Consider the following 18,739-nt stretch of genomic DNA (forward strand, 5'->3'; position numbering starts at 1 on the left):
AAAAAAAAAAAAAAAAAAAAAAAGAGAGAGAAGCCCAGTGTGAATGCTCAATGGCATATACCTGAAATGAAGTCCAGAACATTTTGCTTTACCAACTCAGTCACTTTCACATTTAGAGGAACGTAAAACATACTCCCATCTTCTTTCTTTCTCAGATTGCCCGTTCCTCTCAATCTACCACACAGCATGCAAGATAAGAGAGTCATTTTAGCCCTCAAAGTTCTTTTTTTTTTTGCATTATATTTAAATGCTCATTTTAATCAAAAACATTACTTTCGAATAGAGAAAGCATTCCATAGAAGGTGACTGTCTCATTAGTGATACCACTATTTTCTCTGGACTACCGTATAGAAAATGACAGTATAACATGCTATCGCTCCACTTCAAATTACAAGTTTACAGGTGCTTAACTGTTATTTCTTTGAGTACTCTCCCTGGAGTCCAGTCAGGCATAGGTGTGAGTGTTTGCAGAATCAAGACCCATACCGATAAAATCCCAAAGATGGAGTCTTACAAATTTACCCCAGGTGAAATCTAATATGAACCATGGAAGAGAAAGGTTACTACCTTCGACACCACGCTGCAATGCATGACAGTCATGTTGTAACCAGTGGCCTGCCACTGATGTTTATTACTGTGTCACACTAGTTACAGTAAGGCTAATTGTACTGTAGAAGACAAACATCTTAAAAAATAAGTATAAAAACTTAAAGCATTGTCCCCGTGTTTTTATAAAAACAAAATCAACATTTCTTACATTTAAAATGAGTGCTGAAAGATACAAATGAATAAAGTTACTGAGCAAATAAAAATGTTATCTGAGCTACGTTTTCATACAAATAAGGCTCAGCCACATTGTATCTCTTGTATTAACAGCATTGGGTTTTTCAATCTCAGCTAACGAGTTTTGGCAACACTGTTCTTTGCTGAATATTCCCGTTGGCATCTGTCATCTGTGCCAAATTAGTCCTCAGTTTTGAAGCTGAGCTTGAAGTCGGAGGTAACTTGGAAATCGACGTTATAGCACCAGTGCTCTCTGTAATTCTCTTCGCCGAGGCCTTTTCCCCAGTCGGAGGCTTTGGCAACCGTCTCCTTAGCCAGGGATGCCGCAAAGCCTGGCTGGGTGTCATACGGCTCGCAGGATCCCATTCTAAACACTGTTTTAAGAAGTCAAGGAACAGGGGATCATCACATCCCTTTAATGCATTTCCCCATTCTCTGCTCTCTGGTGGGCCACGTAGTTTTCCCCTCCGAGAGCGTCCACCATTGAGTATTACAGAGCCATCAGACAAGGTTGTGATGCTGCAATAGCGGGGATAACCCTTAGAGCTCACGAAGTTTTTGGCTCGCTTGGATGAATCTAAGAGTTTTGGAGAAGGCATGCCCAATAGCTCAATCATACAAGCCAGCTGGTCTCCTTCATCTTCTCCAGGTAAAAGCGGATAACCAGTGAGAAGCTCTGCTAGAATACAGCCCAAGCTCCACATATCTATGGGCATCCCATAACGAGCACCAAGGATGACTTCAGGTGCACGGTAAAAACGTGACTGAATGTAAGTGTAGACACGCTGATGCTCATAACAACTTGAGCCAAAATCAATCACTTTAATACCACTTCTACCTTGTTGCTTCAACAGGATGTTCTCTGGTTTAAGGTCACAGTGAATGATTCTGTTTTTGTGCAAAGCATCCAAGCACTGTAAAATTGAGTGGGCAAACTTGCGGACCAAAGGCAGGCTAAAGCCCTGAAACTTGTTCTTCTTAATTAGTTCATACAGGTTCATGCTCAGCAATTCAAATGTCATGCAGATATGGCTGCGGAATGTGAAGTTTTCCAACATGTGAATAACATTCATGTTGTTATCCTTATCTTGTTTCCGGAGATGCTCCAGGATCTTAATTTCTTCCGCAGCTTGGCGGTGGAAACGTTTTTCATTTCTCACCATTTTTAGTGCCACATGCTGATGCATCTTGTGATCGTAGGCCTTTACCACCTGCCCAAAGCTTCCTTTTCCTATAACTTTTAGGACTTCATACCTGTACGCAATATGATCATGCGGTACTTGTATATAAGACCCTTGGTCATCATCATACCCGCAATTGTTTGAACCACCGATCACACCTTGCCGCTTCTTTGCATTTGGACCCAAAAAGTATATTTCAGGGTAGCTAAAAATCTCATGATGCTCAAAAGCTGTTAATTTTTGCATGTATTGCTTCATTGCCTGCTCGGGTGTCATAACGGAGGCTTTCACCTTCCCTGTTCCATCTGCAGATTTTAAAGAGCTGGAGCTTCCTTGTCGTCTGTGAGCACTCTCTGCCTGTCTGTCCTGAACCACTGGCAATCCAGATTTGCCTAGCGTTGTAAGTCCGTTTGGCTGTGTCGTCAGAACCGTCCTCTTGTTACTATTATCTTCAAACAGCTGCTGAACCTGGATTTGTCCATGGCTACCAACATGGAGGTGCTCATTCATTGTGTGCTTACTGCCTCCAACCTAAAATCGAAAATAAATACATACCCAGTTAACAAGAAAGGCATGAACTCTACACTTCACCATTCATTCTGCAACCTGCCATCCTGCCTAAATCACTTCCAAACTAAGCATTTTCTTTAAGTCAGTTGTCTACAGATAATCTAAAAAAATACAGCACATATACTGTGATACTGCTAGATGATAGGAAGTTTTCCAGATCCTTGTTTCTCAAATGTCCCTTTCATGACTCTCTAAAATGTTTGCAACAACGCAATCACAGATGTGCTACCATGATAAGCTAACAATTCCTCCAAGAAGTTTTTAAGGCAACAGTCCTGTAACATGAAGTAGTATGCTTGAGAGGCATTAAATTAGACTTCACATAACATAGCAGCAGTTTTATTTATGCTGGAGATCAATATACAACGTGTGCTAGAACTTACATGGCTAAGGCTCTCCTAGACACCTATTCTCAAAAATCAGGATTTTAACTTGTTCCTCAATTTGCCGTATATCAAAAGCTCCAGATACAATTTTAAGCAATAAGGAACGTGCTGTGACATACACAAAGAGGAAAAAACCTGTACATTTCTGAAGTTTGAGAGATGCCACTCACTACTTGCAATTGAGATAGTCACTATTCAGCAACGCATTCAGATCAATGAAGCGTAAGCATATCCTTTAGCACTTTCCCAAACTAGTACTCTTAACAACTTTCAGCCAAGATGAGATTTGGGGCCTGATAGAGACTTGAGCAGAAAGAAAAATATTTGCCTTGAAGAACATGTAAGTAATGTTATTTTAAAGGAATAGAAAAAAGGATTAGTTGATTTTAGAAATTACATTTGTTCTTGACAGCTTTCACAAGAGAATAAACAGCAGCATTCAGCATTTTCTAGCAAAGAAACACTGGAAGTACTGGGGTGTGAAAACAACTATTGCTCAAAACTTGTTATTTTTAAGGAGAAAAGAGAAATTTACAATCATGGAACTTGGCACTAAAATAGCTGTCCTTAGAATTTCTCATTTGGTCTGAAGTAGAGGATAATTAGTTTGTCTTCTGCCTAGTCTTATATGAATGTGGGAAGAATTCCCCTGCTGTCTCTCCAGCTGATTCACCAGTTGTAACAGTTATGCCAAATTACTAACCAAAAGTTCACCGATACTGTCAGACAGATGATCAAACCAGGGTTGACAGCGCTTTTAATCTGAGACTTATTTTTTCTAGGTAGTTAAGGAAAACACATTCCCTGGTCACTTAAGGTTGCTGAAATGAAATCAGAAAACGTCAGTTGTGTGCTGTGGTATGAGGCAATGAAATCTGTGCTGCAACTGCTTCCTAATGAGAAAACCAGAACATGCAATGCAGACTTTAGCATACTTGGTGTTTCTGTTAAGGTATCAGTCTGATACGGAAGAATCATGGGTTTGTAAATTCAGTAACTTGTTCCCAAGGAGTAGGCAGCCGGACACCAGCGTCAGCTTTAGATATTTTGGAATTTGCAGTGCTGAAACTCACACAACTTAAGAACAAGAGCTCTCAGGATTTGCTTCTGCTGAGTTTGCTGCTCTTCTGATTCCATTTTGACTCAGTGTTGAATAATTGGTTCATTTTATTTCATCATTGCAGTTTGACTTTGTATGTTTATTTGCAGAGCAATTTGGGCTCACACTATCAAATTTGATCAATCTCATAGAAAACATTATCGCACAATTGCAATTCAGAGCAAAGGCATTTGCAACATGTAAGCACAGTGAAGATATACAGGATATTGACCTTAATTCCCTGCCTAGTTTGATATCTCAAAAGCAACAGGAATTAAATCATCAAGAGGACTTAATGAGTCTATTGTGCCTACAGGGAATTCCTTCAGGTCAAGTTTGAAGAGCACTGCAGTAGCAGTATCCTGAAGGTTGCCTTGATCCTCTATATTAACAGCAGTTACTGAAAAAAAGAAAATTTGGCTCCAAGAGCTGCTACATGACAGATCTCAGAAGAACTGGATCTAGTCACTAGGATGTGTCGGAGGTTCAGCACATGCAGTATTGCAGAACTGCATGAGAAATGAACAATGAAGCAGCAGAGTACCTGTGCAGACTACAAATATTCAAGCTAGGAAATTCCAGATACAAATGTTTCTTCTGCAGCACTGGCTGAACAACAAAGCAGAACGTATCTGGACAAACCAGGAGTAGACAATACTGACGTACAGACAATGAAGAAGAGCTAAGAGGAGAAAGCCATCTTTAAGAATTTCTGAACCCAAGTACTCATTGCCTCAGTTCACATCTTGACTTTTTTTTTTTTACTTCAATGATCTGTTTTCAGAGTTAACTATTTTCTGCCCTTCCTCAGCACTTCTTCTTTCCATAAATGTATTGGGGAATTCTTCAAACTTCATTTGTTTGCTTTGTATCAGGGCTTGGAAAAAACCCAAACATTTATCCACTCTCAGTAGGGACTAAAGAGTTCTTTTTCCTCAAAGCGTGTTTGTAAACAAATTCTGAAGCATAAACCATGTAGCTCTGCTTCCCGCACCTTCGGGCAGCCTCATGATTTCTCTTGCTGCTCTCAAGCTGGCTTTTTTTCCAAGCAGCAGAATGAAATTACCAGCATTATCCCAGCTTCACCCCAAATCCAAAGTGACCGGTTTTGCCAGTTTCAGTTGGCTGCTGCTTGGGAACGCAAATGCAGATGCAGACAGTAGCACTGGTTTTATTTGTGGAAGAAAAGACACCAAGTTAGCGCAGGCTCTATTCCAAAAGCTGTGGGGGAGAAGAGAGCTCACTTTTCTTTCAAAAATCCCAACAGGAGTATCAGAGCTATCAGGCACATCACATCCAGGAGAAATGGACTTTCCCCATCTCAGGGTACTGCCTGCACAGGAATCACCACCTCTTCTTTTCTTTCCAGCCTGGATGAGGGTTGAATTCTCACCAGCCCTTTGCTCTACCTATCTGTTTCTGGCTACTGGGTATTTGAGATTGCTGTCAAGTTTGGGCTTGCACTGCTTACAAGCTCCACTTGCTTCACCAGTGACGCTGTAAGTTCCCTGAACCACAACTAATGGGCTTGGGCAGCTACAAAGGACTACAGCCTTAGTGCAGTACCAAACTGTTCACAGTACACAGAAGCTCCATCAGGCTTTCATCCGAAACCATAAGCCTGAAGAGGTTTTGCTTCTGCAGATGTGCCTGTAAATTCCAGAACAAACAACCTACACAAGTGACAATCTGTATGCACTTATGCAACTTATTATGTATTTTATTGCCTGTGCTCAGACCCATCTACACTTTCTAAGATTTACATATTTTTATAGCACACAACTTCAAAAAACTTATTGATACACACATTTCTCCATGAAACATATTGAAATAACAGGTAAACCTGAACTCAAAGAACTAATCTTCCCAAATGTTCTGGCAACATCAATTACAAAACAGCAAATGCTACAATTTGGGGTTTTTTTTCCTCTCTCCGTAGCTTTTCATAACTTCAAAATCACCACTACAGTTTTGCTTGACCTTTGGTTTGCTCAGTTTATGGAAGTTGATTGCTATGATTGCATTCATCTAACCTTTGAAGTAAAGACACCAACAAAACAAAACAAAAAACACTTTTTGGGGGGTGATGGGAACATTTGGGGTTTGGTTTTTTGTTTTCCTTTCACAAACGAGTTTAGGGACAGAAGTAGAATCGTAACTTACTATGCTTAGACAACAGACGTGGAACAACATAGAAGTAGCATAAAACTAAGTCCCCCCTTCTAACAAGGAGGCAAAGACTGACAATTCCTTTGTGGTAACGCTCAGCCAATGCAACGGCCTCTACAAGACATTTCAAGGCCTTCTACAAGACTATGACTATAGGTTGAACACCACAGCAACATATGCCTCATTTCAAATTTATCTTCCAAAAGCACCACGACGTTATGCAGTTGTTATCATATTCCATCTCTGTAAAAGTCACTCAGTGTGATATTAGCACCCTATAAAATTATCCAAGACAGACACACTTCAGCTATATATTATAATTTTATTTTGAGCAAAACCCCCCAAAAATAAACTTTTGCTGACAATCAGAATCTAAAAAGGTTTATAAAATGAATCTTAATAACAAACTCTAACCATTCTACGATTCTATGATGGCCTGCTGAAAGACAGGACTGCACAGGATTAAAATGTCTTTATCTCCCATTACTTTGCATACAGGAGGACAAGGGGGAAATAGTGTTCCAAAGAAATAACTTAATTAAAGAACAAATTTCACACTATATCTCTCTCTCTTTACAGCATTTCTGAGCATGCCACTTTCAGCCCTACTGTGTCTAACATGCTAGAGGCATACGGTACCAGGTGTAGCATGCTTCACTGCCTATTTTGTTGACTACAGCCTGAGCAAATGTACAAAAGGCCTTTTTTTCCTTGATAAATGAATTCAACAGCATTCCTCTGTTCAGAACTAAAAATAGCTAATTAGTACGATAACAATAGTGCAGGATTATCATAATGGTTTTATTATGAGTATGGGTTTTATGCACCAAAAAAAAGACTAAGCCCTTGTCCTAAAGAGCTTGTGGCTCAACAAGAACTGAGAAAAAGCACACCATATGGATTTTTTGCTGCTGTCCTATCTAGTCCACATAAGCTCATTTTTTGAGAAGTTTATTTTGACTTTATATAGCAAGTATTTTCACAAATAGAACTATGCCTCAAGAGTGATACTGATTCATACATCTTTTTCTTCCAGTCAGGACTATGCAGCTGCAGTGAGTCTGAGCACTTCTGGGACACCCTGCATGTATTACACGTGTTGAAACCAAGAAGGACAGTCAATGCACACTAAATTGAACCCTTCACGTAAGCTGATGTGTACACATACAAGAGATGTGCCCAGATGTACTGCAGTCCTCATAGCACAGTATTCAACTGCTGGAGCTCAGATTTCAGAGCCCCGTACTAGAAGTTAAGATAGGTTCATATTCCCCCTAGTTACAGGTTTTATGTAGAAGAATCATCCAAAGAAATCTAGATATAGCAAAGTCCAGGTCATGACTGCATATCCACTCAAACGTGACAGCATCTCTGTGGCAATTTACTACATGAAAACACCACAATAGGAAGGTATTTTATTTGGGTTCACCTGCTTTAAAGCACTGTCCACAATAAAAAATTGCAGCATGTGACCCACCAGATCTTCACGTTAACAAAGTTCAAGAATCTCTGTTCCATTATAATGTAAATTAATTTTTTAAAATTTTTAAATTTAAATTTTTAAGACTAAGCTGAATAATTGATGCAAAAGTATATGGATAATCATCCTTGGTGGCAAAGAAAACAGGCTTGCTGTATGGAAATCTTAGAAATGGCTTGAAGAGGGAAGGCACTGCATCATGTACTGCAAATGGGTTGTTCTTACCGTACTAGACAGGAGGAGAGAGACTAAGACTGCTTTACTGCAAGAGAAACAGGAAAAGTGCAGAATGCAGGGATACATGCCAAATAAGAAAGAACAGAGACGGAGGTAGGCAGAAGACAGAGGGAAGAGTCTGGGAGAGGGACTCACAGATGGGTGGGGATTTACACAAGCAGAGCAGCAGGCAAACAAGATAATCTCTGCTGCAGCATGTCAAGTGGATGTAAGAACACCATAATGAAACAGGAGAGAGTGAACAGAAAAAGGTCCCCATCATCAAGGCAAGAACTTAAGGCTTCAAAAGAGAAAACAATGACTTTGGAGATGAAAATGAAGAGGACAAGGGGTTGGAAATTAATTCGTGTTTTCACCATGAGCCAAAAAGATAGTCAGGGATGGAAGCAAACACAAATAAGCCTAAGATGAAGCCACAATTTATTTATTCTTTAAATAAACAAAACCTTTCCCTGGTACAATACACAATAGTCTGCTTAGCAACAAAGGTTGCTGTGATTGCAGAGACTGCAGTCAAAACCTCTGCCCTGTTACATGAAGTCTCTGTAAAACATCTTCCCTCCTCTAACCATGCTCTCCCATGCTATTACATTCTACCAAACAATGAAACGTCATTTGAAAGTAGGAAACAAGTTTCACTAGAGGCTAGATCACACAACTCACTGCTGCAAGAAATATGACAGGTAGTAGATTTCTCCTCTGTCTGAACTAAAAGAAAAACTTTTTAGCTTAAACAAAAACCTATCTTCAATCTCGGTCTCTCTTCACAACTAGCATACATACACTGCATGCGCTTACATTCAGCCACCATCAAGTTCAACTGCTTAAGCAAACTATACCTTCTGAAAGTCTGAAACACAGAGAGAAACACTCTCAATTTTTAGCTATTGCAGAAGTCCCATAGATAAAAACAGGAATGAAAACATAATAAGCAAATGAATACAAAGAAGAAAATGGTTTAAGAAAATTGAAATGTTCCATTTTAAATAGGTCTGATTGGAGGAAGTAGTGAGATGCAAAACCAGTGGTTTCAGTCAGTGTCAGCTAAGGTCAGTAGGCCTTAAGTTGAGAGAACTATCCCATAACAGATACAGCCCTTTTTCTAGGTTAAAATCCAGCATTCTGATGTCACATCTGATCCTTACCACAAAAAGTTATGTTAGCCAACCACAAAATAACTACTTACAAAATTCAGAAAGGCAGTCAGAGGTATTACTGTAATAGTACCCAAGGCTAAATAAATACTGTAGAGCAGGCTCTGTATCACAAAGGAAAGGCAGAGTTTGCCACAGTCAGAATCTAGAGGGACGTGACACAGCAATATAATGCTTACCATCCCTGCGTGCTTCCCTAAGTATTTCATCTCTATGTGTGTATATATACATACACATGCATATATGCTCTATATATATATATAAAGGCATACACACGCAACAGTATGTGTATAAAAATACTCAAAACAGAGAAATGTAACACTTGAACACCCCTTGCATGCTTTCATGAAGACTTCATCTTTATATATGCACATATATACACACAGACACTATTTATAATACACACATATAAATCTATGTATAAAAATACCAAAGTTCTGTAGTCCCAAAATTAGTAAGTAGTCCTAGATATATAGCTGGGCTACCACGCTTTCACAAATCCTAAATTAAGTCTGGGCTCTGTTACACGTGGGCGCTCTTACTTGTGGGCTCATCTGTATGTGCAGTTTTACGATCCACGTCCAGGATGTTTGTATTACGCTCCTTCTTTTCTGTTTTTATAAAAAAATTAACCTGCTGCCCCAATTCTAAAAATCAACGAGCACTTAACTGGTATACAAATGTGAAAAACTTGGCTGTTGATACCAATGAACAATTCAGATATATACCCTAGCTACATAAATATACAATGATGTTGATCTCAAGTACGCAGCTCCACCTTGAATTTACAGAATATTCATCATTCCTTTTGAGATCATCCTACATACGCTGATTTTTTTAATTTAAGCCAATTCTTTCTATAAATGGATTTGAATAAGATGCTTTTACCCCTGAAGCTACATAGAAAGTCACTGAAACACTATTATCTAAATGCATAGTTTCACCTTCCACTAGTCCATAATCACATTACCATTTAAAGCTCTGCCATATGTTTACAAAGATAGTATGTGAGCATCCATGAAGAACTCATTAATTCTAAGAAAAGTATGCCATCAGTGCCTTTCAGGGTCAGCATGAAATCCTTCATAATTTAAAAGGAAATGTATGCAATAACAATTTCAGATATTTAGTGTTAACATGACAGCATATAGACCCCTCTCTCTACTCTGTCATGCCTTCAGGACAGAGATACCCTCTCTCATCCATATATAGTGGCATTCTTGGGAAGTTCCATTCCTAGTAGATTAACTAGAAGTGGGAGATAGTGTGAGATATCACAGAAGCAGAAAATAACATCCTTTTCATGCCATCAGTGCTCATTTCTTTAGGAAAACTAGTGCAGCAATAAAGTCCGATTCATCCAACCATTGTCCCCAAGTACAGCCATAGCTATTTCTAGGGAAGACAGCAATCAGCCTGAGCTAAGCAGACATGTAAGGGGAGAGTAGCCTTCATTTTTCACTACAGCTCATGAGACCCTCTAATCACAGTGACTAACCTCATTGCCAAAATAATGTCATCTCAAAAAATGCATTTACCAGAACAGCTCCTCTGTGCGAGTGTGGAAGATCAAATTTGTCACTGAAAATGAGACACAAAACCAGACTGAAGAGGGGCTGGGGAAGGAGAAAGCTGCTTCTCAGCCACAGGGTCTCCAGCCTCACAACAAACCTGCACATTTGACAGGAGACTGTAGAAATTAAATGCAATTTCCTTAAACACCAAGCACGTCACTAGGTTGGACGCGGCGTCCGCGGCTGCGGGGCCCCTGCCCTCTCCAGCCCCGGGGTGCCCGTGAGGGCCCGGTCTCGCCTCGGGAGACACCCGGCGAAAGGCGAGCAGCGACGGCGCGGCAAGGCTCCCCGTCCGGACTCCCGCCTCCTGGTTAGTAAGAACCATCTTCTAGAACTGTATCCACATTTTTCAAATTTTTCTCACTTGCAGAGTACTTCCACTGCAGAAATGTGAAAAAATTTCCTGTCTTATAGGACCATGCATCTGCAGCTCAGGCCCTTTTCAGAGTCAGTTCTTCAGTATATGATTATTCTGTATACAGGATAGATTTAAAAATAGTCCTTTGACATTATTTCAAAGACAATTCAATTCAAAGTGAAGAAAGGCTCTAATGCAAAATATACAAATGCCTCTTGAAAGTGTTTGTGGCTTTTTTGCTGTCCTTCAGCTTTTCCTGTGCAGTAAAGAATGTTTCTATTTGCAGTTTTTGGAAACCAAAATCTTGTTGATTTCTTTTTATAACCAAAATAATTGTATGTCTGATATGCCAATAATGTAAAAAATTCCAGGCAGCTCTCTGTATTTATGTCACCATAGCACCAGTAGTCCTGGCAGGGGCTGGGAATTTTTACAGTATGTGCTATACAAGCAAAGCCTTCAAAAAGGATCTGCTCTGGGGCTTGTTTCTCTACCACTGAAACCCGGTTTTCTGGCATATTTCCTCCGCAACGAGAAAAGATGAGATACTGAGACAGCTGTCATCATACAATTAGTGAAGACCAGTCTTAAATCACCAGGTGAAGGCTTAACTTGTCCAGTTACAGTAAGGTAAAACCAACAGGATCTTGTTTCTGCTAGGATTATGTGTAGAGATAGGAGGGTGCATTGAAGGTAGCTACTGATGTAAAAACACATCCTTTTTGAAGTACCGATGTAGGAGCAATGTAATTCCTCAGTAGAAGAGCTATTGTCATGTAAAGTTGAACCAGTCAGTGGATGCTTGGGTGACAAGAGATGACAACATCTAGACAGGAGATGAAAGCCTTTGTGGGAGGAAGAGGGAGTTCATTGCTGGATTCACGGGGAGCTCAAAGCAGCTCCGCTTTTGAACTCTTTCCACTTATCTAGATATTGCACAAGCTTCACCTTAAAAAAGAAAGACACTATAAATCTAATACTTCAACATTCTGGAGGTGAATACGGTATAAGAGCACAGGGGAACACACCAAACGGGCACAGTGAAGCCCCCCCTCTGCCCTAGACTTCTCATCACTGGTCAATGAAATGCCAGAAAGGAATCCCCTGATGACAGAAGAGAGTGTGACAAGAAATTGCCACTGTCCTGTGTTTGGTGCTTTATTTTACCTCTCCTCCATGATCCTGTAAGTCTTCTTAAAGACCCTGACTGGCACACAGCGGGCAAAGTGGCCCGTCTCCTTTTTTCTTTTTTCCATATAGATGAAGCCTAATTTCTAACACAACATCTTTGTCTGAGAATTTTCATTGCCAGGCTCATCATGTGGCATTACTAAAATCTTTTCGTTTGGATTCATTTAGTCTGTGTTTAACTTTGCCATATATGCTTAAGTAACAAGCTGAGCAGAATGTTTGTTACCTTGGGCAACCCAGAACTGACTGCTGGTAATTTGTTTTTATTCTTTAGCATTTTGTTCCTAAACAGAGCTAAGCAAACAATTAGCAGTAGACAATTCCTCCATCGCCCGCCCAACCGCCGCCGCCCGCCCAACGGCTGCCTCGCGCCGGGCCGTTGGTCACCCCACACACACACCCCGGGGGTCACAGCCATCTTGGCGGCCGGCGGGCAGCCCGCGCCTCGCCCCGGCACCCCCTCAGCTCCCCGCGGGGCTGGGGCAGGGGCGGGCCGGCCTCCCGGCCCCGGCAGCGGCGGTGTGTGCGGCCATGGCGGCGGGGACATCGGCGTGTGGGGGAAAGCGTGTGGGTGGGTGTCTGTGTGTGATCGCCAGCTCCTCGGGCAGCGGGGGGTCACTTGTGGAGGGCAAAGATGGCACCGTGGGAGGAAGGGTAAATGCATCGAAACGTTAAATTGGGATGAAAACTTAAAAAAGGGAGAGAAAAGAGCTTTGGGGGTTGCCCTGGAGTCGTAAGTGGCTCAAGCCAGAATGAGGGGAATCAGGGTGTGTGTAGGGGGGTGGCGTTATTTGCCTTGTTTTCCAAACTGTACAACGTGCCTTGTGGAGTACAATGCTTCGAATTCCTGGTTTGTCAGTTTGAACGTCATTAGAGCCAAAAATAGCTATCTGAACATTTGCTCAGCTTGGGACAGCGCTGAAATGAACTCTCCTACCTACACTCTACCCTTTTTGAAGTCTGTACAGACCATGCATATTTTCCCTTTTTGAAACAGCTGGTAGATAACGCAGACAGGCCGCCCTTCATCCCCTTCCACAGAAGAAAAGGCAGAAAAATTAATCTCCCTTTTTCCTATGCCTTAAAAAAACAAAAATTCATCGCTGCTGCCAAAGACTTTGCCTCTTCCAGTGCCACAGATACACGCATAAACAAAGACATTTCCTGTACTGGTACAAAGAAATAAACAATTTCCCTAACTGCTCCTGTCACACAGAGAAAACAATCATACCTTCTCTCGCCCACACCCACCTAATCTTTTCCCTTCACTGCAGCAGAAAGAAAGCTTTGTCTTCCTCAACATCCCTCCAGATGTCCACAGGCACTCCCACTGCCCCTTCCCTTGGCTGCCAGGTGTAGAAATGCTGTTTTCTGATCGCTCTTCAGTATTTTCCCGTCATTTTCACAGGCAGCGCGTGCACATCAAAAGCCTCAGAGTAACAAACGCTGTGATAATATTCTATGTGAGATACCTTAAATATTTAAGGAATGGTCAAGAAAGAGATACTCTTCTAGTCAGTCCAAGGAGGGAACAGGGAAGAAACTTGTTCACATTCAAGCTAGATGCGAAAAAAATGTAGTTGATATCAATTATCTTTTTGTAGGGCTTGCAGGAGTTCTTACTTCATCTTATATGATGTGTCCCCTGACTGTCAAAGTCACAGATGGCTTCCTGCACGTTCTGGGATTAGTTACACCTAAACATCGAGATAAAAGAAAGGCCGTTAAGTGTCCTGTTTCAGCCCCTTTCCCATCAGGTGTGCCATTCACAATATGCCTTTCACAGTTTGTTCCGTCCTGGACCACTATGAAAAACTATGTGAAAAAAGGAGTTAGCCTAGCACATCATAAACAATCTTTTAAGTCAGTGGAAACACAGTACATTGGTACCTGTCCAGCTACTCTCTTTCTAAAATTGTGTTCGTTGTCAGCTTTCAGCATTAGTCTTTAAACCTCGCAGTGGGCTTGAGCCTGCCTGGATGCCTCTCTTTTTCTCTCTCCATCTTTCTCCGTCTGCAATCCATCCTGGCGGCTGCTGTCAAGGATAGTACATGATGGGAGTCTGAAGTGGGACTCGAGGGCAAGCCCATCTTGATTCCTTCTGAATGCAGCACAAGAAACTTCAATTTAAAAGCCTCTTTCATGCAGGATTTAAGTTGACAAAGAGGAAGAACATGCTAATATAATTGTAAAATATCTTGGCTCCTCCTTGGGCCTGTAACAGCCTTCTACAAAGTCATAGTTGCAGATCTACAAAGAGAAGAAGAAAGCAAAGCCTAAGTACTCAAAGACAAAGCAAAGATTAATTCTTTCATGCCAAGTGTTACACTTAGGAATCTGAACTATGTCCCATTGAGTGTTCACAAAACTTTACTCTTTCTGGTACTGGCAAACTGAATGTATCAGCACTTTGCAGATCAGTACTACACAAGATGAGATCAACAGACTTCAGTTCTTGGGGCTCAGAAATTTAGAAAGGAAAGTGAATCAGGGTTTTCTTGATTCTTTTTCCTGCTTCCTCGGCTTTTATTACCCAAAAGTGTGAACTAACCTTTAATGACAGATTAGTCTTCCCTTTCTTGCAAACAAATCTACTGGGTGTTTATGAGTGTCAGACTACTTGCAAGGGCCTTGTAAGGTAACGTCATCAAAGCACTTGTTTTTAAGAGAAATATCTGAAAACTTTATTTCCAGATGGGTACCCAAACAGTCCTGCAGACTGGAAAGTGCCAACTCCGTTGGGACACAGGCAGTGCTGGTTCTGCACCATAGTGGTCACCCGTGGAAGGAGGTGGAGAGGTGAGCAGTTGGAGGTGCAGGTGAGATCAGAAGGCTTCTTGCTGTGGCTGCCTTGAAGAGGCTCAGGTTGGGCTGTTACAGGTATCATCCTCCTGTGATAAACTGTACAAGATGTTCTAGAACAAAAATTAGCAACTATTTGGTAAAAATAAAGTGGTTAAATCACAGCCATTGAATGAGAAAATTAAAATTCATTTAAAAAAAAAAAAGAACTAGAAGTCTAGAATAAAACATGTTATCTGTAAAACCTTGTCTAAAAGTAAGTCTGCCCACATAGTACATTAAAATGCATTATTGAAGATAATATGCTAGTACAGCGAGGAGAGATACAGAGCATGCTGCGTTTCTTGAGCCATTCAGTCGGGGCCCTTGTGACCAAGACAGATAGTCATTCCAAGCAAACTGTGAGGGATTTCTGGGGTCTGTTTTGCCAGGCTGCCTTGGGACCCACTTCATATCTAGTTGTCCTGTGTTAGAGCACTGTACCTCCTTAGCGTCACTGTAAAATCGCCCATGCGAGTCGCCTTACCTCTCCAAAGTGGATGCTGATTAGGGTTTAATTATATGAGGCTTTGGTATGTAGGTGTAGGGCAAGAGAGGCTGGCCGGTCAGTCACCAGCAGCCTCACTGCTGCTGTGCTATTAGCAAATGCTTATGTGGTCAGCCACTTGGGAATTCTTGAGACACTATGCGTGTCTGAAGCTGCGGTGATGACTTTGGGGGCTCCCACAGTGACGGGTGCAGCGGGTGCTCAGCACCTTGCTATGCGCTGACTGATCTCACTGGGCACCCCGAATTATTTTGGCTATAGATAAATGACCACTAGGTAAAGCAATGCTCATTAAACATGTTATGGGGATGAGAGGACATTGCGCTTAGGGGCATGGTTTAGTGGTGGACCTGGTAGTGTTAGGTTAATGGTCAGATTTGATGATCTTAAGGGTCTTTTCCAAACTAAAGGATTCTATGAATGTATGATTCTATGAAAAGGAGAGGTAAGACAAGCTTAGAAAAAAGAAAGTGAAAATGCGATTTTCTGCTACCTTTTAATAATCTTTTCATGCTAAGCAGAATTTGCGCAAGGGGGAGAATCTCTGCTCACTCTCAACCTCTTAAAATGTTTTAGGACCTAAGCTGTTTAAAGATCTGTGATTTTTTACATTGTTTTTGTGAAGCAGGCCTTAGATGCTGAGCTGGAGACATTAAAACACTGAGGTTATGTCTCACCATCAGTTAAACATCACTCCAAACCTGTCATCTCAGCCAATAGTCTGTGTTTTAGAAGTAAACCCTTAAGCCAAAGAAGAGGTTGCCTCAGGAGGATTTGAACACAATCAGCACCAGGTTCTCATTAATCTATTGTTGATAATTTAGGCATGAACAGGACTGTGTACTCTACAGTGTGGTCTTTCAGCAGATTGTGCTGAGCACAGTGTAGGCACCTCAAAATATAGCAACCTACAAATGCTAGCATTGCAGATGGAAAGCACACAGGGCTCGACTACCTCTCAAACGTGCACTTCACTGTGCGGTACACAAGTAAGGTTTGCAACTCTACCCTCTCTCTACCCTCCCCAGAAAAAAAAAAAAAAAGAATAATCCCAGCAGAGCATCATCTGTAACTTAGGATAAAATTGTGTTTCAATACAATTATAAAAAAATAGGTTATGTATTCAGAGCAAGAGTGCAGAGAATCACTGCCACAAATCAGTTTGCTAGTACATATTCATACTGACATGAGGGTATATGAAGCTAAGCTGGCTTGCCAGGTTCAGATGTTTGTTCTGTTGAGGCTAAACTTAATTCTGTCCTCTGTGGTTTGTTCTTTCTGCTGTTTAAGAATATATAAGTCACCACTTCTATTACCATATTAAGACACAGCAATGGATATTTTAGTGGTCAGTGAGTACACCCTGAAGAGATACTCTGAGATCTTATGAGTCTGCAAGCATACGAGTAATGGTTTATTCTTATGCTATTATAGCTATTTTGTGGGAAATTCACAATATATTTGCTTTTCAGTGCTGGCAAATTGCATATCAAGGAAAAAGTTTTCCCTTTTCACCAGCCCATGCCAATGTTTCTAAGCTTCGGTATTATATATTTTCTATATAATTTCTGTATTCTTATAGCATTAGTAATAATTAGAAAATTAGACTTAGTCCTTTGTGTAAATTCCCAGCACATGTAATGGGAGGAGAAAGGCACCTGTTTTCCTGTCTCACATAGCAGAAGCAATGCTGATGGAGTCAGTGGAGTAGCATTAATATAAAACTAATCTCAGGGAAAGAGCTTAATGGTGGCTGATTCTTTTCAGCTGCTGGCACACCCTTCTTTATGTACTCAGAAAAAAAAGTGAACCTCTGGAACAAGAAAAGAAGGAAATGATGTATGTGTCATTGGCCCTTCTTTTTCTGTGGACCCTTCCCACCTTGTCTGTGAAGCTCCTCCATTCCCCCAGCTATGCAAACAAGGGAGTTGTGGTAATTGCAAAGACATAATTTAAAACTACTGGCTCTCGTGTCACTTGAATGTTAGTCTTTCCTAAAAAAATCCCATAAAATAACTGTTACTGCAAGTTTAGTATGCGGATGTAGTTAGGATTTCTACCAAACTGTTTCAGAGAGAAACCGCAAACCTGTTAAACCTTGTGTTATTCTCTGAACTCAGTTTCCTTTCCTAAACACCTTGAAAATCAATATAGAAATTGGTGCAATCTTTCTTGCACTCATTGTGTGGGCTACTCAGTTTGAAAACCAGCTGTTCACACACAGGGTTAGTCCCAGCTGTTGAAACCCTGGTAACGTTTGCTTGTCCAATTCCACATGTGAAACTAAGAGAGACTTAACTTTAAAGAGTTTATGGGAGTCAGTTGCACATCACAGCAGAGTTTCATAGAAGCTGGGATTTAATCCTGTCAGGTGCTGAGAAGTTTCAGCTCTCCTGAGTCAGGGAGCTCAGTATCTTACAGGGTGCACCCAAACTGAGAAATTATATATCTCACTCACTTGTGATAAAGCTCATTAAAATCATTAAAATCACTGCTCTACAAAAGTACAAAAGTGAGACATAATTAAAAGATAATGGGTCAGAGGAACACAGAATCCAGAAAGAACTCCAACCAAGTTCTTTTCCTCACCCAGGCTTTCTCTGGGCAGAATTTATTAATAATAGAAGGAAAATGAATCATTAAGTCCCAAGACCTGAGTGTTATATTATTAACTAGTATAATCTACTGTCGGGATTTACATGGTGGCTTTTGAGTGAAACCATGAGCCACCTGCTGAAAAGCGAATTTAAGGCTACATGCTGGGAAAGAACTTTCTCATTAAAATATAATCAGGGTTTGTTAGGGCAACAAGAAAAGAAACAACCTGATGTACTGAATTATACTGAGCATTGGCATGGTCAGGCTGATATTTGAGTAACAAGAAGGGATGTGCAGGCATATATTTATATTGAGGAGGGAAAGTTAAGAGTGATCTCTCCAATGGCCCCTTCAGTACCTTACTACTCGTCCTTTGGTGTGGAAGTACCCTAAGCTGCCCAGCCTCTCATTTAGATTGCTGCATGAATATTTGGTGGATATGTGTGTTCAGATGTGAAGAGGGGGAAAAGAAAATAGCAAATACATGAGGTGAAAATGAAACAGAGGTTTTAATTCAGTATCATAATTTGTCATCTCCTTCCAAAGAAACAAATGTGCACACCCAAACAGTTCACAATCAATTCGGAAAATTGCAACATAAAGTCATTGT

General features: G+C 40.9%; 1 protein-coding gene across 3 annotated transcripts in view; it reads right to left on the reverse strand.

The window, feature by feature from the left end:
* The window catches only part of DYRK2 (dual specificity tyrosine-(Y)-phosphorylation regulated kinase 2), a 10,984-nt gene extending 408 nt beyond the window's left edge, over positions 1-10,576 (reverse strand). The window contains exons 1-2 of one of the 3 annotated variants that reach the window (XM_014964087.1): positions 10,558-10,576; positions 597-2,495 (exon numbers count right to left, since the gene is read on the reverse strand). In XM_014964087.1, coding sequence (XP_014819573.1) covers positions 894-2,474 — 1,581 coding nt within the window. In that variant the 5' untranslated portion in view covers positions 2,475-2,495; positions 10,558-10,576 and the 3' untranslated portion in view covers positions 597-893. Of the gene's footprint in view, positions 1-596; positions 2,506-2,917; positions 2,937-10,557 lie in introns of those variants that run through there. The other 2 variants (XM_014964088.1, XR_001414309.1) reach the window with 2 other exon arrangements.
* Positions 10,577-18,739: the final 8,163 nt, after the last annotated feature.

Source organism: Calidris pugnax, unplaced genomic scaffold (genome assembly GCF_001431845.1).
Source record: "Calidris pugnax isolate Ruff unplaced genomic scaffold, ASM143184v1 scaffold44, whole genome shotgun sequence".
In the NCBI taxonomy this organism is placed as follows: Eukaryota; Metazoa; Chordata; class Aves; order Charadriiformes; family Scolopacidae; genus Calidris; species Calidris pugnax.